The sequence below is a fragment of the Penicillium samsonianum genome (genome assembly GCF_028829775.1).
Source record: "Penicillium samsonianum strain IBT 33392 chromosome Unknown utg000004l_segment0_segment0, whole genome shotgun sequence".
NCBI classification, from domain to species: Eukaryota; Fungi; Ascomycota; class Eurotiomycetes; order Eurotiales; family Aspergillaceae; genus Penicillium; species Penicillium samsonianum.
Genome location: NW_026643262.1, coordinates 3,810,517 through 3,829,225, shown reverse-complemented (window position 1 = coordinate 3,829,225; position 18,709 = coordinate 3,810,517). Strand labels below are relative to the sequence as shown.

The following is an 18,709-nucleotide window of genomic DNA, read 5'->3' as shown; positions in this document are numbered from 1 at the left end:
CTAGCAAACTGCCATCCCCACGCTATCATGTTTAAGCAAAAGCTTTGTTACTGCATGCTTATCAGCGGCTATTTGTGCCGCATTTCGTCGGCTTTCTTTCTGGTGTCTCATATTCCCAAAATAACGATACTTTTCGCAAGTTTCTTGAGCCGCTTCGAGGGCATTATTGAACCCGGAGTGGTCTTTCGAAAGGTTCACAATAGCCCCAGCACCGAGCAATATTTTCACACATTCTGTCCGCCCCCAATGCGAAGCTGCGTTCAAAGCAGTTCCATAACTTCCAGCAATCAAAGGCAAATTCACGTTGGCTCCGCATTCTTCAATGAGATACTTGACAATCTCCACCCACCCTCCTGCCGCTGCTGCCGCAAGCGCACTTCCGAAGTGCCCGGTCGGAGGAGCCATATCAACAATGACCCCATTGTTTATCAAACATTCGATCATTTGTAAGTTACCACCACATGCGGCAGCAACGAGCGGGCTTCCGTAGAGTCCTTGAAGAACTATATTGACAGTGGCCCCGTTTTCTATCAGTAATACGGCCGTTGGAACGTGCTGATACCGTGATGCAACAGCAAGAGCGCTTCCGTATGATCCCTGAAGCGCCAAATTGACATTGGCCCCTTTTTTAATCAGAATGTCGACCATATTAAGATTCACGTGGGATGCCGCCTCGGCGAGCGCGCTTCCAAAACTGTTTTCAAGCGCCAAATCCACCGTAGCCCCATTTTCCATCAGAGATTCAGCTGCACAAAGGTTCCCAGCCCCTACCGCATGGGCGAGCGCGCTTCCAGGCCATTCTCCAAACGTTAAATCAGCGGTAGCCCCTTTATGTATCAAAAATTCGATCATAGGACGTTGATCACCCGAAGCCGCAGCAGCCAAGGCACTTCCACAAAATCCCGGGAGCTCGAGATTAACATTGGCACCTTTTTCAATGAGATATTCTGCCACCCTGAGGTGGCCACGCTGTGCTGCAGCACCGAGGGCAATTCCAAACGTTGCTTGAGCGTTTCGTTCCATCGGCATATCAGTGATAGCCTCTTCTTGTACCAGAAGTTCGACCATGTGAAAATCGCCAAAGAATGCCGCAGTGGCAAGGGCGTTTTTGAAGCGTCCTTGAAATGCCATATCAATCCTGGCCCCTTTTCGTATCAAGAGTTTGGCTATATCAAGTCTACCAACGGATGCCGCAACGGAAAGGGCGCTCCCGCAGTCTGTTTGAAGTTCCATATCAATGGTGGCCCCGTTTGCGATCAAAAGTTCGATCACATCACCATGGCCAAAAAATACCGCAGTAGCAAGGGCGCTTGGGTAATCTCCTGGAAGTGGCATATCAATGGTCGCGCCATTTCTCAGGAGAAGTTCGACTGTATCAAGGTTGCCAGTGCATGCTGCGGCCGCGAGAGCGCTTCCAAACTGTCCGTGAAGAGCTAAGTCAACAGTAGCCCCTTTTTCTATCAAAAGTCGGGCTATATCAAGTTTCTCATCGTAAACCGCAGTGGCAAGGGCAGTAAACTGATCAGTGGCAAAGGTTACTTTAAACTGATTACCGAAGTGGTCAACAGAAGCTTTGCGATTCAGAAGTTTTTCGCAAATTGAAATGCAACCCGCCTTGACAGCAATGATGAGAGGACTTTCATTGTCTTTATTCCGGTAGGTAAGGAACATGTCGTCTCTCTCCCACCAATCCTGGAGTATGGTATTGAACGAAAAGCGACAGACTGCAAAGATAGGCAGAGTGGGCGGCGAAATATCTTGAAGCGTGAGGTAGTCGGTGAAGATGGCTGAATCTCGTATAAGCCGCACGTCGTCTGAAACGTCCTGATGCCATGCCTGATAGACAGTTCCACTTTCTGATGGTGAGTTCAAAAATTCTCTGAGAAGAGTATTCAAAGGATAGTCAAATTCTTTTGGTGCCAAATACTCTTGGCGCTGAATATGCCGCATCCAATGGTGTCGAGAATAGAAGTGGAATGGATAATCTCTTGAAAGAATGACTGAATCCTCATCTATTTTCGGATCCTCCTGGGTTCTGATCATAACGTCCTCGTATCGGGATTCAGGGACTGTGCTAAGTGCCGGTTCTCCATATGCAAGCATTAGGAAGCGCAGGCACGACTTGGCAGCATAGCAGTGGGCTCTTTGCGAATTCCATAGTTCCTTTTCGATGTACTCCGAGACGGAAGCATGGCAGAATCTGAACCGGTTCAAGGGCTCATCAAAAACAAGCAAGTTCTTACAGAGACTCAACAACATGGTCGTATCAATCTCCTCTTCCAGCTCATTATGATTTTCATCATGACGAATGGCGGATAGAAGCTGTTCGCTTCTCATGGGTCCGTACGAACACATCACCCATATAAAGGCACGATCCACGACTATCTTCTGATCTTCATCCGCAGATATTTGTTCATAGATCTCCTTGTAGGTTCGGGTGAGGCCTTTAGGCATTCGGCTGATGCGACGAAGGATAGCCTTGCCTAGTTGCACGTTGCCTAATTGTTCAATCTGCAGGGAAGCCCACAAAAACCTGTCAATGAATTAATATCTTGCCTTTGAGTAAGATGGGTATTGAACAAGGACTCACATCCCGTCGCTCTTCTCTACCAGAGCTTCAACGGCCTCTTCTCGGAACTTCACCGTATTAGAGTTCCAACGAAGTTTGCCAATCTTCTGGTCGATAAAGCTTTTTATGTCTTCCCTCACATCAGGAACTCCGGTTTTGATGATGGGTTCATTATTGAAGCGTTCCTCGATGTCAGGCTCTGGACGAGCGGAGATAAATACTCTAACTGAATACTCTGATTGGGAAACAAGAGAATCAATGAGGTCAAATAGCTCACTTCTGGGCTCGGCACATTCGTCAAGGGCATCCAGAACAATCGTGGTTTGGCTGTATTGGCTGACCGACTTGATAATTTGCTCCTTGCATATCGAAATTGACGGATGGGTCATTCTCTTCGATTGAGCGAAGAGGTCTCGCACATCCTTTCGCATTTCATCCTCTTGAAACTCGTGGGCCGGGGTTGCCAGCTGGCGAAAAAGGGCTCGAATCACATCACTTGGGTTTTCAAAGGTTTGTCCGCTCCGTTGACAGTAGTAAAAGGCTAGCCCCTCACCTGGATGTAAATTCGCACGAAGATGATCGATAGCCCTAGACGTGAGAAAGCTTTTTCCAGTACCAGCTATAAACATCAGCTTTAGTGGTCTCATAGGACTATATGAAGGTGAAAGACCCACGGAGACCTTGCAGCCACATGACTGCCGGAGATGAGCTTTGCTCCCACTTTTTGAAAATCGAGCTTTCTAAAAGCCACCCGCACGTTTCGGGTGTCCGAGCTTCCGCTTTTATAAGATGTCGATCGAGTTCCCGATACGGTGAGATCCAGTCGAGGATGTTCATCACTTCCTGCTTATCTAGTCGCTCAAAAAGCTCATCAAAACGTTGCTCGATGACCGAATTGAACATGGAGAACTTTTCCAAAAATTCCATGACGGTGGCATCAACATCATCCTCAATCTTGCTTCGACAATCCATAACCACTTCACGAAGATTGGAACGACAAGTCTCCAAATCTGAAATCTGGTCTTGTGCTTTCGAGGGGTTCAGAAGGGCATTGACTAGCCGACGACCTGTTCGTTTATCGCATTGCCGAAGGGCATAGATCAGGAGTCTCAATGATGCAACATATAAGTTCAACAAAGCTGATTGGAAGTCGGTCCAAAGATCAGCGTATTGATTTTTGATCTTTTCGCGGAAGATGCTTTCGTATGTCTTTCCACAGCGAATGGTCCGAACAAGGATATCCGCCGTCATGAGTACTGCGGCAGTCTCTTCATCTGCGTCGACTGTGACCTAGATAAACTAAGAAGTGTGGCTAATCTGGGGTTGAACGCAGCGTACCTGCATCAAGCCTTTCACCAGCGGCCAGATAATACTCGCCGGCTGGGGCATGAATTCGACACTAACGTCACCGACAGTGGTAAGACAAGTAATGACTCTTGCGGTGTAGTCTCTTGGAACAATTTGGCGTCCATAAAATTCAAACTTCCAGATTTTGTCTGATAACCCGTCCTGCTTTTTCCGTGTAACCACAATGAGATCTTCAAAATCCGTACCTTTGAAATTCATATTCTGGGTCTGATTATTAGAAATCACTTGGCCTGGCGTCAAGAAGGCTTGAAGTTGTCCTTGCTCCTCTTTAGAAAGTTCATCAAAGCTCATTTGCCAAAAGTCCTCGGACTCGTCTTTGGAAGGCATGAAAAGCGAGCTTGAGTCGTTCTCCGAGGTATTGTCCCTCTCTCCGTCCACCTCAATCCCCTCCGTGGCTGACGGCTTGACAAAGGCATCGTCGGTGGTTAGCAGTGAATCTGAGGCAGACCTTGGAATTTCGGTAGATTGACGAGATTGAAGGTTTTGTGATCGGGGTTTGACACTGGAAGAAGTGGAGGTGGGTGTGTCGGAGATTGCAGGCGTTTTGGCTGGCTCCCCCTGCGATTTGCCGTTCACCTCCACGTTCTCGTGTGGAGACTTTCCGCCTATCCATCTCTTGTAACGGCTGCGAATCCCCATACTTGAAAAGACCGAAACGAACTTATTTAAAGGGGAGAATGTCATATATTCCAATAAAATCACCAATGGTCACGGTATCATGGGGTTCTGGGGTTTTGCTGTCAGGGAAGATGAAAAGTCAGATTGAAGACCAAGGGGAAGAGGATACCTTTCTATATAATAATTTCGCACCGGTCGCAGAGCGCTAATTCGTGGTTTCAGGAGCCAATCACATTGATGAAGTCCCGTATTTGCAGCTGCGAATGCAGGCGGAAGACGCTAGCTACTACACATCATAACCAGGAACGCATTCGAGTTGCCGTCAGGCAACCTCCCCATGGGCGGCAAAGGCGCTTTCCGAGAGAGATAACCTGGAATGGGTGAAGGCAAGAGATCATGCCTCATCAAAAGTTTACTTAGTACAATTATCAAGGGGAGTTTCTCAGCCAAGAGCCTGGGCGATTCAAAAAGGAGCCAAACAAGTCAAGGCCACCAATGAAAATATCGATTCTGCCGCCCAGGTCGCTTGACAGTCTGTGCGATCAAGGGGCTCAGCCCGCAGTTCTCAGGCTAGCGGTCTCCCCACCCGACCACACGTGTACTTGTTTGATACGTAGTGCTCTGTGATTGTAGAAGCAGGCTCATGCAAATCTTGTTATAATTCTCAACATGCACGATCTGATAGCGATTTGCTAAGGATTTATCTAGGTATGTATGCTTCGAGGCGTCAGCGCTTGTAAGGAAGGAACTAGGCTTTCCTTCGCGAACTTAGAGAGTACGGGCGCGGATATATATATTGGCATCGACAAAAAAATGACTAAAAACTAGAAAACGCTGCTCATGAAATGATTATAGTGTCTCGCCATCTTTCGCATATGTAACGTAACATACATCGAATGACTGCCGACAAGGAAGTAGAGCGACTCGATGAATTTAGGATGAGGCTTGAGGTCATTGAGGATGCAGGTGAAGCTCTCCTTGTCCAGGGACAATGTAATGTGTACCTGAGGTCGGCATCTTTATCAACACTAGTATCTCGGTGATGGTATATATGTGACATGAATATGATTGATACATTAGGGGTATGTTGGATCAAGGTGTCAAATTTTCCCCTGCCCTCTGAGCCCTAAATGAGCTAGGTAATAGTGGTTGGAATCGAGATCAAAAACTCTTCGAGTTCTTCTAACAGCAAGCAAGCTATTTATACAAACAGCATTGTAGTATGGACTGTTTCGAGGCCACGCCGGACGCATTTTCTCTGCCGCCATCGGAACGACACTTAGGAAACCATCCTAACCTTCTAGTGAAATTGTAGGCTCGTTGAATATCCGTTTAATTGTGTAGTTTCATCTATCAGGCCTGTTTGGGAAGCAGGGGCATCTGGCACGCAGGGGCGTCTGGTATGAAAGAGTGATGGGTTACGTTACGACAGTATCTTAAGAACTCTACCAATGAGCCGCTCATTATCGATAAGGCTGTACACCTACTAATGCAAACGTGCTGAGCTACAACATAACTAACCCTCACAAGATATGACCGACCATTAAAAAGGCGATCAGTGCGGTTCACGTAACCGTTTATACTAGCGGCTTCGTTACTATCTAAGCGAAATAACTTATAGTAGGGCCAATTATTTAACCTCTTGATTTCCTATTTTAGCCTACCTATACGTTGAAGCCTTAGTCATGTGATCTGGATTCCATCCATGTATGTGCCTATTGGCGACCTCCCGCCCGAGGTCGGGAACAAATGCGGGGAAATGCAAGTCGTTCCACGGTTCCCCACAGGGAAGTCATGGCGATTGGACCAACCATGGAACCTTGGAATGTTTATCATCGGAAAGGTCCGATAAGAGATGTAAACCCCGGGGCCGTCTACGGGTCGTATCTGCCTTCCTCCGGGAGGATTTCCAACTTCTCTTTACATCCCGCGATGAGTCTTCGAGTCTGTGCCCACTGCTCTCGCATTGTCAGTGCTCCCGAGGAACTAAGACATACCATGTGCTAACTGATATTAGAAGCAGCGATGCGACGGTGGAGTGCCCTGCTCACGCTGTAGACGTATGTGTTTGCTCCGCGGGACTATCTCGTAGCAAGAGAGTTGACCTTTCGACTATAGGCCTGGGCCACATTTGCAAACCGCGGAGCCCAGAAAAAGATCCATCCAATCTCACTAGCGGAAGTTCGCCGCGACGGCCCCGTGCATCACGTTCCCGCGGCGCCTGTCTCTCCTGCAAGGCGAGGTACAGTGGTGGAGCTCATCTGTCCTTACAACAGATACAGAGTACTAATTGGGTACATTGGGTACAGGAAGAAGAAATGTGATGAATCTCATCCCCGCTGCAGTGATTGCCGTCGGCTCAATCTACCCTGCCAGTGGTCAGCAAGCTCCACGGGTCGCAAAATGAACTCTTCCGAAATCGCGGATCCTCCTTCCCCTATCCCTTATGCGACGGCTTCCGATGATGGCGTTTCGATTGATGATTCGGATGGCGGTCCGCGCATGCTTAGCCCCATCAGCCCCTCTGACGCCGCGGAGTTTATTGCCACGCTCTTTCCTCCCTCCTTATCATCGCAAAGTACGTTCACTCTGTCTCTAAACCTATCACCTATCTCGGCAAATCCCTATCTACGCACAGATAACGATCGGTCGCTCTTCAACCACTACATTCATGTCGTTGCGAAGGCGCTCTGTCGCTCATATGATCCGGATCGGAATCCTTTCCTGGTTACCATTCTACCGCTAGCGGCAGCTTCAGATATGGTGACTAGTGTAATTTTAACCTTGAGTGGCTGTCACTGGCGAAGGGTCTACCCCAGCATCTGGAGATGTGCTCTAACTCACCAAGGTCAAGGTAGGGGATATCTATGGGTTAGTAGGCTGTAGGCCAAGCTGACATTATCCAGCAATAAAACAAGTCAATAACCTACTTGGATGTTCTGATCGGCAGTCTATCTTTGAAGCATGTGCTACAATATTGTTTCTTTGTCTAACGGAGCTGTTTGACGGTACATCTCGCGTCTGGAAATGGCATCTCAAAGCTGCTAGTGCTATTCTCAAGTCACCCGCCTCCCAATCAATCGTCACATCCAGTGAATGGACCTTTTGCGTCAATTTGTTCCACTATTTGGACTCCATGTCAACCATTTCCCGTTGCAAAGCACCCTTGCTGCATAATAATGATGCTATCGCCGAGATATCAACTTCCCTTCACAACAGCAGCTTGCCTAGGTTAGACCACAGCGAATCAGCGGATGCCATCTACGGCATCTCTCCAGCCCTATTTGACTTGTTAGGCATGGTGAATCTCCTGGCCAATCATCGCAGCAGGCGCGTTGATGAGCTTTCCGAAATTGGCTTCCGAGCAGCAGCGACGCACATCGGAACGCGGATCGATGCGTGGCACGCTGATCATGACTGCAGTAATGTGTCCGGCAATGCCCAACCGCATACTGACCGCGCCGCCACAGCTTTTGAATGGGCGATTCGGCTTCGATTACATGAGATTGTCGAGGGCTATGACCCTTGCCACGAGTTTGTGGAGCGCTCTGTGAGCTTCATTCTGGAGTCTGTACAGAAGATACCATACGCCAGCAGTGTTGAGGGCTGTCTCTTATTTCCCCTTGTCATCGCAGGATCCAGCAGTGTCAGTGTTGAGCGAAGAATGATAGTGAAAGAGCGGCTTATGGTGATGGAAAATACGTTGGGATTCAGCCACATTCACTATGCCCGCCAGCTCCTGGAGACTGTATGGGAGGGGCCAGCCAGCGCTGCCGATTTCAACTGGGCTGCTGTAAGATATTGTCACTTTCCAGGGGTCGTCTTTATTTAGAACCTATGTTCCATCTTCATGTTTCCTATGATTTAAAAGATAATAAGGGTGTATTTAGCAGGTCACAATCCACGTATTTAGTGGTTTCCACCTCGCGTCGACGGAAATTATTGACCTAAGAACCAAAATCTGCTTCTTTCTATATCTCCACTGGAGTCAACATTTGAAAGAAGTCACACACTCGCTGCCTTTAGCTCTCCGATTAACTCGTCAAGATGCTCTCTCATGTTGTACCCACATACTTCCTCGATTGTCAATTTCCCTTGCCGATCCGTAGATGAGCTCCATCCAATTCGCTCATTGAGATTTTCCCGAGCTCGGAAGCTCGCATCCTGTACACGAGTCGCACGCTCTTTGCGAATCTTCTCGTACAGAGTAAGACCTTCGAGTGTCCCATATTGTGTACGAAAATCTTTATGGAAAACGAGACCCAGAGCCCCAGCATCTTCGAAGGCCATGCAGGAGCCTTGTGATTGATCAGGCATCATAGGATGCGCTACCGCTATGTCAGCAAGACTGGAAATTTGGCAAAAGAGCTGGCAGTGATTACCGGAATCTCCAAGCAGGCAAACATGGCCTTTCACCCAGTACGGGTAGGGCTGATGCTTATACACTGGACTTCTCGTCAGTATGCCAACACAACATCAAAAGATTAAACAAGACTTACATCGCCACATTTTGATATCTTCGGCATTCAGCATCAAAGTTTTCATTCTAGGATCCAGATCGGGAAATGTATCCACCAGCTGCTGTGGCGTAGCACTGATGTTCCATCCATCATCGCGTACGTTGTTGTGGGATGCTGGATAGAAGCAGTAACAGCTCACGACATCGCCATTGCTGCAGGGAGACATGACAATCTTGTTAATCCCAAATCCGCCCCAGTATTCAATTGCTTCATTGGAGATGTAATCTTCGAGTCCAAGCGTACGCAGCTTGTCTGCTCCAATGATGCATCGGTAGCAGCACGAAGTAGACATCTCGACGTCCGGTATTATGCCGATTTGGTTCCGTGTCGAGGACTAGATTTTCAACATCAACTTCAACGTCATTTGCTGATAATTTAGAGAATATTTCTTACCCTGATACCATCAGCGGCCACAATAATATCGGCCGATGTTTCAGCACCATTCTCGAACCGGATGAGACCATCCTCGGCGTTCACATCGATGGCTTTGAAATTCACCTTCAATTCACACTTGGGACCGACTCCAGGCTCTTCAAAAGCTGACTTGAGTAGTTGTTTGTGAATGTCAATACGATGGAAGTTGTTGTAGTCCTTTTTTCAAATTAATACAACTCTAGACGCGGTCACACGGGGTTTTGTTACCTACCGTGCCAAATTTAAATTTATAGTCGCCAAGCGGGTAAGTGCTTTGCACTGCACCATCAGCCCAATTATGCATGATGAGCTGTTTCAAGATAACCTTTATCAAAGTCAGTGATCAGATACACAGTGCACGCATGGATTCCAAATCGTACCGGCTTGGCTTCTTTGATGTCCACACCCCATTCTTCTAGGAACTGGGATCCGTTCGACGCTGCGCTGAGCGACGCCCCAACCTCGCCGGCGAAATCGTATCTTTCATAGACTGTAACGGTGTGACCTTGACGCCGAAGTGCGACAGCAGCAGCAAGGCCACCGAGACCGGCGCCAATAATGGCGACTTGGAGAGGCGATTCAGTGCGAGAGGGCATGGTTTATTTGGATGACTAGTTGACCTTTTGTACAAATATACGGACAAGCCCTCCCTTCAACGATAAATATATATTTCATTTCGAGATCTGGTGTTCTTTTATCGGATTACATTTACTCTCCACCATAAGCGACGGCGTCGAGCGCCTTATCTATCCGACGGCTGCATTCCCCACTTCCCAGGTTCCCCGCAATTTGATCCTTTGCCGCTTCACAATTCGTCTGACACCAAGAGGCCAATCGCCCCTATCAATGGCCAGACCAAAGAAGGCGTAGGCGAGCTCATTAGAGCAACTATCTCGTCTCTAGTGTATGGCCCAAGCTCGTTGATAAAATCAATCCATCAACCGACAAAATGCTTGAATCTGTGCATTCTCAATATTTCCACATCCTTCACACCCCACAAGTAACAGAAGATGGCGAAGAAAATTGACCTAACTGGAAAATGTCTCTATCCTGAGGATTGTGCTATGGGGAGTATGATGATGGATGACAAGAAGCTGCTCCGCAAGGTTGATTGGCACATCTTACCTATCATGTTTCTCACCTATTTTTTGCAAATGATCGATAAAATATCCATCAACGTATGTATCGTACAATTTCCTTTGATTGTGGGTGCCAAACTAAACAATCATAGTACGCAAATGTTATGGGCCTGCAAGATGACTTGAAAATGACAGGCAACGATTTCTCCTGGTTAGCGACGGCCTTCTTCATTGCATATGCTGTGGCAGAGATTCCCCAGGGAGCGCTTTTGCAACGATTTCCAGTCATGAAGGTCTTGGGGGTCAATGTACTCTGTTGGGGTGTAATTTTGTGCTGCTCTTCCGCAGCGAAGAACTTTTCCCACATGCTGACCTTGCGAATTCTCCTGGGCTTAATGGAGGCTGTTATTGGTGAGGCGTTCCAAGGAACTTGAAGCTTTCGCGTTCTAATATATTCTGTTTTATAGCCCCTTCTCTCACAATGTACACGAGTATGTGGTACACTCGTGCGGAGTCAACACCGCGCTACGGACTGTGGTACTGTGGCTTGGGTTTCGGGCAGATATTCGGGGGACTGATATCCTTTGCGGCTCAACATGCCCCTGCAGGCATTTCATTCGGTGGTTGGCGCATTATGTTCGTGGTTATTGGTGTTGTCAACATCTTGGTTTCACTGCTCGTCATTTTTCTTCTTCCTGATGACCCCAACAAAGCCAAGTTTCTCACCGAGTCAGAAAAAGAGCGAATTACCCAGCGACTCATTGATGATCAGGCCGGCGTTGGGGTCAAAGTGTTCCGATGGCGGTCTGTCATAGAAGCATTCGGAGATCTTCAGACATGGATGCTTGTCTTGCTCACAATCCTCATCACAATCCCCAGTGGTGTGGTTACGACTTTCTCTGCTATTTTGATAAAAAGCTTCGGATACAGCTCCAAGGAAAGTGCATTGCTTAATATGCCATCTGGTATCGTCAGCATTGTGGCGACGATGGTGTCGACATACGCCATTGCCAAGGGGTTTTCGCGATGGTTGGCTATTAACTTACTTTTGATTCCAACACTACTTGGTTCTTGTTTGATGTCATTTCTCCCTTCTAATAACCAGGCGGGGTGTTTAGCTGGAATCTACCTTGTGAACACGGTATGTAAATGCCCAGGGTGCAAGCAAGCCAAAGTTGCTAATCCAGACAGACTGTGGCTCCGTTAGCTTTGATATATGCATGGACTGGTGCCAATTTCAAAGGCTATACAATGAAGGTATACTATAAGTCTTTATTCAGATAGGATTCATTAATGACTTGAATAGGTCTCTGGTGCTGCGATTGTCTCTGCTGGATTCAGCATTGCGAACATTATCGGTCCGCAAACCTTTCAGTCCAAGGACGCACCTCGGTACGCTGTTGAACTATTTGAAGAAGTATTCCGCCTTAGACTGACAGTCACATCAGATATATCCCCGCGAAGATTACTATAGTCGCCGTGAACGCCGCAGCGCTCGTAGTCTCAACTGCGCTACGCATATTGTATGGGAAACGCAACTCTACCGCGGATCAATTGGGTATAACAGCACGCAGCAGAATAGAGGCACGTCTTGATTCTAAGCGGGAAGTACAAGAAGTGTGCAACGATGACAACTTCCGCTATGTATACTAAACATGCGGCTGATTGAGCCTGAAGATTGTTAACGCACTTTGTTCCAGACGGCCGATGAAGTCAGTGTCTGTAACTAGATCACTCGGCCTATTATTTATCTTCCTAATTATTTCATATCAATCCCATACAAGCGTAAAATCTGTGTTCCTGAAGCTATGCTGAAGAATTCCCAACACGAACGATGGTTGAAAATGGTCAGGCGACTGTCTCATATTTGCTAGGATTTCAGACTTTTGGTCGCGTATTTCGAACAATAAACCATGCGCCCAATATGAGTCAACCAAGGACCCAATGACACATATAATATCCCAGAAAGGGTATCATGGGGTAACAAGTATCCATCTACTCCGTACTAAGGTTAGGATCCCGACCTATCTATCCGACGGCGGCGCAAGGAGACTCGATCTTAGCGGAACGGAGCTAATCGTGACCCGTCTCTCCCCGTATAATTATGTGCCTTGCTGCAAATTTTAAGTCTATTGTTCTACTCAAGATACTCCGAAAAGAATGGCTCCTATCGACCCCAAATCATTAGTATTGGTGACAGGAGGCAACGGTTTCATTGCCGCCCACTGCATTGCCACTCTCCTACGTTCCGGCTATCGCGTTCGAGCTACTGTTCGCTCCTTGGAAAAAGGCAATGCAACGCGTCAAGCACTTTCATCCGCAGGGGTTGAAAACCTGAAGTATCTTGAATTAGTCGTCGTATCTGATCCAACGAATTTGAAGGCTTTCTCCGCTACACTGGAAGATTGCCAGGCCATCCTGCACTTGGCTTCGGCCTTCACCTACGATGCCGTCCCCGGGGAATTTGAAGAGAAGTTGATGATTCCTGCTGTCAAGGGGACACAAGTTGTCTGTGAAGCGGCGAAGCAGCATTCAACTATCCGACGCGTCGTGATCATGTCCAGCTTCGCGAGTATTTACGACGCAAACCGAGGTCTGCAACCAGGGGTCGTCTACACTGAAACTGATTGGTGTCCATTGACCTATGAGGATGGTGCTAATGCTGCAGCTGTGGTTAGTATTCACACAAGAATATTCTTACTCAGTTCATTTTATAACTGAATACAGCCTATCGCATACCGGGCTTCCAAGGTCGTCGCTGAACGCTCTGCTTGGGAGTACATTCACGATAACCCCGTCGGCTATCAATTGATGACCCTATGTCCTGGGATGGTGTTTGGACGAATGATCCATCCGATCTCATCCCTGTCTCAACTCAATGCTAGCAATCAAATCGTGTGGCAGGTCTTGAGTGCAGGTAATCAGAAACAAATTCCGCCGACAAAAGCTCCCGGTTAGTAGCCCGCCCCCCCACCATATCCAACAAATATATGCTAATCATCTTTAGTTTGGACTGATGTCGAGGATCTTGCTGAAACATGTCTCAAAGCCTTAACGTTCTCAGGTACAGGAAACGAAAGATTCCTGGTAACTCAAGGTTGTTATGATACACAAGAGATTGCAGATATCATTCGATCTCGGCTTCCAGATACTCATCGCGTACCATTGGGAGAGCCCGGTAAACGAATTTCCAGTACTCACTACTCCTGTGATTCATCGAAGGTGCAACGGGTTTTAGGAGTGAAGTTCCGAGCTTTAGAGGATTCCATTGTTCCACTTGCACAGCAGCTTTACGACCTGGAGCAACGTTAAATTTATGTATGTAGTTCAGCAAATGAAGGGCAAGTAAATATATGAATCATGTTTCCTCTGTATGAGGACATTAGCCATTATAATTCAAGGCTCAAAGGTTGGGACCGGACGTCGACCACAATCAAGATAACCGGTCAGAGCTCCTTCCAATGGTTGATTTTTACTACCTCAAGATACAACGGTTCTCCTTTTTTTCATTAAGATGGGTTACGACCCGACTATGTTATTTGACTGGGAGGACTGGAATACCTTAACACGAAACGAATCAGAAGCCACCAGTATACTATCCTAATTGTAAGGTATCCGGACAGAAACGAAGGATTAGATTACGAATTCCTAGTAGTTGCATATTTAGTAAGCGAATGAACATCCTCGTTAAGAGGATTTTAATATTAGTGATTGTGTCTTTATATTAATGAAGGACTAATTATAGGATCGACCCAGTCGAAGGATTACATACACTATAATATAAGATCGTCGAGAAGATTGGAAATATCTATAAACTAGAACTACTAGCGTCTATCAATATACACCCTGTTTTCTATTTGAGCAAGCTTCGTAAAGTAGCTATAACTAAATCACAACAAAATTTCGATGACATATTTTTCGACATTTTCATATGTAGTTGATTTATCTCAGTTCTAGGAATGGGCGGACAAGCATTAATCGGACTTGAGAAACAGAGCAATTGGTTACATCTCATTCATCATAATGCTCCTATCACTGGTGTAATGTAGCTTTTATGTGCTGGGCTGTCAGGTTGATAAATTCCTGAGCCTGCCACAGATCTAAAGAACCAGTCAATATACCTCTCTTCAAAGGGCAAGAACATGTGGAGTGCCTACCATTATCCATATGCATAAAAGGATGCGGAACTCCCATGAACCTCTTCTGTATAACTTCATTCCCACCTGCAACCAGCTTCTGTGCATATGTTTCGCCCTCATCTCGTAGTGGATCACAACCAGCGGTATAGATCACTGTCTTTGGCAGACCGGTAAAATCCGGGGCATCGAGTATATTGGCATACCAGCTCACCGCGGCGATTTGTGACTCCCGAACAGGGCCCTCAGCCGCGATGCTTTGCCACTTGAGGTTATCGAACCACTTCAGCCGGGCCCAGTTGAGCGTGGGTGCATGTTCCATCTCATGCATTGATGCCCATGGTGCGTCGGCTGCAGATTTGTATTTCGAAATATCGTCAATAGTGGGTGTACCCACTGCGACCAATCTGAGCGGAATACTAGCATCCCGTGCTAGATGGGCGCATACCAAGGCGATGTTGCCGCCAGCTGAAACGCCACCAAGTGATATTCTTATAGGGTCAATCTTGAACTTTTCGGCGCCATGTGCATGGATGTACTGGAGCGCGGCGAATGAGTCCTGAATCCCAATAGGGAAGGCGTGCTCAGGCACTAGACGATAGTCGACATCAATCACGCACACATTTGCCGTCACACAGAAATGTTTGCATATATGGGACTCAGTGTCAAGGTCACCAAGACCCCATCCTGTTCAAATCATTTAGCTAAGGCTCTGATTCATTAACTGCAGTCTTACCTCCGCCGTGGAAATCAATATGCACTGGCCATGGCCCTGGTGATGCAGGCTCGTAAACACGAACTGGAATCATTTCTCCATTGTGACCAGGCACTTCGGAGTCATAAATACGCGGACAGTCTGGCGCGGGACCAGTCCCATATGAATATAACACAGAGTATTTCGTACGTAGGACTTGCAGGTCAATCGGACCCGCCGGGGTGTTTGCGACATGTTTATTGTATAGTTGAATGAATACAGGGTCGAGGTGGGGGAGAACAGAGGGGTTGATGGGGTTGAGAGCCTCGTGAGACATGATTGAAACTGAATATTTTTGAAATTGAAGCAGTCCAACAGACTTCATATTTGAATAACCAAATTCAGGGCGGCAATTTACCCGTCCGTCGCTTCAAATTTGCCGACGGAATTGGCAGAAACCCCCGCACTTTATCTATGCGACGGCGCGGATCCGAGACGGATAGGGAAACTCGGCCTTATTTTCTAGTCAAAAGGAGCAGGTTGGTGACAACTATGGTTTTTAAACACACATCATGGAGCCTGTACTCATTGTGGGCGCGGGCATCGTCGGCCTGACCCTCGGCCAGGCCTTGAAGCAGAAGAACATTCCCTTCGAAATTTACGAGCGTGATGAAAGCCCAGAGGCGCGCGGCCAAGGATGGGCTATCACCCTTCACTGGGCTCTGAAATATATGCCGGAAATGTTGCCAGAAGATACCCTGGCGCGTATTCGAAATATTCAGGTTGACCCTGACGTGGCGCGGAAAGACAGCGGAAATTTCCTGTTTATCAATCTCCAGACTGGCCAGCCCAAATTCAAGATTCCTCCCAATACACGATGGCGCGTCAATCGAGAAAAGATGCGCGGCGCACTCTTGCAGGGTATCGAGGACCATGTTCATTGGGGGCGGCGCGTGGTGGGTTTGAACTTCCCGGCAAATACACAGCGAGTGCAAGTGGTGTTTGAAGATCAGAGCACCGACACCGGAAAGCTGGTTGTTGGGGTTGAGGGCAGTCGCTCTATGGTCCGGCAGGTCCTTCGGCCAGATTCTTTCAATAATGTTCCACTTGGAATCAACTTTACTGGAGTCGCAGTCGACATGACCGCCGAGGAGATCAAGCCGTTGCGGGATATGGATCCATTGTTATTCCAAGGATGCCACCCACCTACAGGAGCCTTCTTCTGGTTCTCAACGCTTGAAACACCAGATGTGAATGGAACAGCTGGGACCGAATCTGAGCGATATCGAGCACAGATTTGCATGTCGTGGCCAGAGAGGGGACCAGAGGATAGGGTGGCTAAAACAGATGAGAGTCGCTTGGCCAACATGAAACAGCGAGCACGGGGATTTGTGTCCTTCCTTCAACAAACGGTTGATCGTATACCCCTTGGAACGCCCGTAACCGAGATCAAACTTGCAGATTGGGAGTGTCTGGATTGGAGTAATCGAGGGGGTAGAGTGACCTTGGCAGGGGATGCGGCACATGCCATGACAATGTGTATGTGATACTAATGGACCGAATTCTGAGAAACAAAAATAGTCGATGCTGACAATATCTTAGATCGTGGGGAAGCAGCTAATCATGGTATCCTTGACGCGTATCGTTTGATGGGGGCCATTGAACAAATCTACAATGAATCTGCTACTGCCTCTGTCGCCATCGAGGGCTATGAACTGGAGATGAGAGATCGTACGAGACGTGCGGTGTGTTTAAGTCGCCAGGCGTGTCAAGATGCGCATGACTGGGAACGACTAGATGAATCATCAGCTATATTGACAAGGCGAGCCGTCATTGGAAAATGAGGCTTGCTCTCGTTGACGTCTTTTTGTTTACTTCAATATTCGCAATGAAATTTCTGCTACGAGGTTTTGAGAGAAGTTTCTGAGTAATATAATGTAGTACATAGAAGCGGTTTTCAATAAAGCTACTGTGTACTAAATGGTAGTCTCGGGTGAATCTGGGTTGCTGTTCTTGACCTTAAAGCTTGCTCTATTGGCTATTTTACACACATTATACCATACACAGCGAATAGAAATAGGATTCCATCGGGGTAAAAAAGTATATATTGAACTCCAACTTCCTTCATGCCGGTTACTATATTTTCAAGTCCCCACCATCTATTAGCACATTCGTTGCGCGCGCCGGGTTTGTTCAAAATCAACGTCCATCTCTTCCCTTAACTTGATGAGCCCTTCTGTTCCAAGTGGCTGCTCAATTAATTCTCTTCTTTGGCTACATTTTTCTCGAAACTTCCCTACCGGCAAGCCTTCATGCCATCCGCGGAATCCCCGAATCGGTGCTGGCTTGGGAATAGGCCGTTTCATCGCTTGCACACGATCTTCACTGCGATATCGTGAGCTGTGAGAAAAAGCACCCTGTCTGTCGGGAGTGGATATGATATCTCCCTCTCTAGTTTCACCACGTCCACCATTAGAGACTCGACAGGTAGCGTGGTGGTCTGGTCGACGGTTATTCTTTCAATAGAGTAGGAAAGACACTTTGCTGAGGATTCGGGTGTCGAACTCTCATCCATCTCGAGGTAGATATACAGAGGCCTGGTCAGGAAGAAGGAAGTGGAGGCCGTCGAGCTGATGACGCCGGTAAACGGGTCACTGGGCGCTCGAATGCAGCGCCTAAATACTTTGAAATCCACAGGCAAATCCTTCCTCTCCAGTGGATCTGCAGTTGAGACCGCAGTTGAGACTGCAGTTTTCATGATTCCGGAGCCTGAAGAGACACTAGGGACCAACATCGTTCTCTCCGGGATGATATTGACCGGATCTTGTACAGCGCTCATTGTCCATGCCAAGGCCAAGGCCAATATAGGAAGTAACGTGCTTTCATTCGGGCACGGATGAATACCCTTTTGACTTTTGTTTAATAGTCTTTCGACCCTGCTTCAGAGGGACTTCATTGAATCGGTGCTCCAGTGTCTTTAACGACAAAAGCATTGGCAGTCGCCAACCAGGGTACAATGTCCCAATTGCGCGTGATGTGTGCATCTTACCATGACTTTGGATGAATGCATGGCATATAAAACAAACATCCTTGCTGGAACGGATGGCCCGCGGGAAAAGCGGAGGCGATTGAATTTCGGAGTAGGCGATCAGCTGGATCTCCGCATGGATCTTGGCTTCCTGGAGAGTTCTGGTCATTTGTTCGGAGAACTGATTACTCGGATCCTTGGTCTTATCACACTTTATCAATCGAGAGATCTAGGAGATTTTATACTGTTTGCCATTGATCTTCCCTAAATGAGAGAGCACTGC

The 18,709-nt window shown here is 47.4% G+C and overlaps 8 protein-coding genes across 8 annotated transcripts; 4 read left to right on the top strand and 4 right to left on the bottom strand.

The window, feature by feature from the left end:
* On the bottom strand, window positions 1–4,576 carry N7471_008374 (ankyrin repeat domain-containing protein; the record flags this gene model as incomplete). Its single annotated transcript, XM_057281093.1, has 4 exons — window positions 1–2,533; window positions 2,591–3,188; window positions 3,244–3,859; window positions 3,908–4,576. The coding sequence occupies 4 exons, from the start codon at window positions 4,574–4,576 to the stop codon at window positions 1–3; spliced, it is 4,416 nt and encodes a 1,471-aa protein (XP_057135353.1).
* A 2,382-nt stretch (window positions 4,577–6,958) lies between these two features.
* On the top strand, window positions 6,959–8,387 carry N7471_008373 (fungal specific transcription factor domain-containing protein; the record flags this gene model as incomplete). Its single annotated transcript, XM_057281092.1, has 2 exons — window positions 6,959–7,409; window positions 7,462–8,387. 2 exons carry the CDS (start codon window positions 6,959–6,961, stop codon window positions 8,385–8,387), a joined length of 1,377 nt encoding a protein of 458 aa, XP_057135352.1.
* A 173-nt stretch (window positions 8,388–8,560) lies between these two features.
* On the bottom strand, window positions 8,561–10,085 carry N7471_008372 (uncharacterized protein; the record flags this gene model as incomplete). Its single annotated transcript, XM_057281091.1, has 6 exons — window positions 8,561–8,883; window positions 8,938–9,000; window positions 9,055–9,409; window positions 9,469–9,666; window positions 9,722–9,814; window positions 9,870–10,085. The coding sequence occupies 6 exons, from the start codon at window positions 10,083–10,085 to the stop codon at window positions 8,561–8,563; spliced, it is 1,248 nt and encodes a 415-aa protein (XP_057135351.1).
* A 379-nt stretch (window positions 10,086–10,464) lies between these two features.
* On the top strand, window positions 10,465–12,221 carry N7471_008371 (uncharacterized protein; the record flags this gene model as incomplete). The annotated part of the gene is made up of 6 exons (XM_057281090.1): window positions 10,465–10,667; window positions 10,721–10,979; window positions 11,036–11,709; window positions 11,760–11,825; window positions 11,875–11,960; window positions 12,017–12,221. Exons 1-6 carry the CDS (start codon window positions 10,500–10,502, stop codon window positions 12,219–12,221), a joined length of 1,458 nt encoding a protein of 485 aa, XP_057135350.1. The 5' UTR covers window positions 10,465–10,499.
* A 507-nt stretch (window positions 12,222–12,728) lies between these two features.
* On the top strand, window positions 12,729–13,880 carry N7471_008370 (uncharacterized protein; the record flags this gene model as incomplete). Its single annotated transcript, XM_057281089.1, has 3 exons — window positions 12,729–13,241; window positions 13,296–13,521; window positions 13,576–13,880. 3 exons carry the CDS (start codon window positions 12,729–12,731, stop codon window positions 13,878–13,880), a joined length of 1,044 nt encoding a protein of 347 aa, XP_057135349.1.
* Window positions 13,881–14,600: 720 nt separating this feature from the next.
* Window positions 14,601–15,735, bottom strand: N7471_008369 (alpha/beta hydrolase; the record flags this gene model as incomplete). The annotated part of the gene is made up of 3 exons (XM_057281088.1): window positions 14,601–14,668; window positions 14,726–15,391; window positions 15,441–15,735. The coding sequence occupies 3 exons, from the start codon at window positions 15,733–15,735 to the stop codon at window positions 14,601–14,603; spliced, it is 1,029 nt and encodes a 342-aa protein (XP_057135348.1).
* A 235-nt stretch (window positions 15,736–15,970) lies between these two features.
* N7471_008368 (FAD-dependent oxidoreductase) lies at window positions 15,971–17,242 on the top strand (the record flags this gene model as incomplete). The annotated part of the gene is made up of 2 exons (XM_057281087.1): window positions 15,971–16,937; window positions 17,001–17,242. 2 exons carry the CDS (start codon window positions 15,971–15,973, stop codon window positions 17,240–17,242), a joined length of 1,209 nt encoding a protein of 402 aa, XP_057135347.1.
* A 518-nt stretch (window positions 17,243–17,760) lies between these two features.
* N7471_008367 (uncharacterized protein) lies at window positions 17,761–18,237 on the bottom strand (the record flags this gene model as incomplete). The annotated part of the gene is made up of 1 exon (XM_057281086.1): window positions 17,761–18,237. One exon carries the CDS (start codon window positions 18,235–18,237, stop codon window positions 17,761–17,763), a length of 477 nt encoding a protein of 158 aa, XP_057135346.1.
* Between the last annotated feature and the right edge of the window lie 472 nt (window positions 18,238–18,709).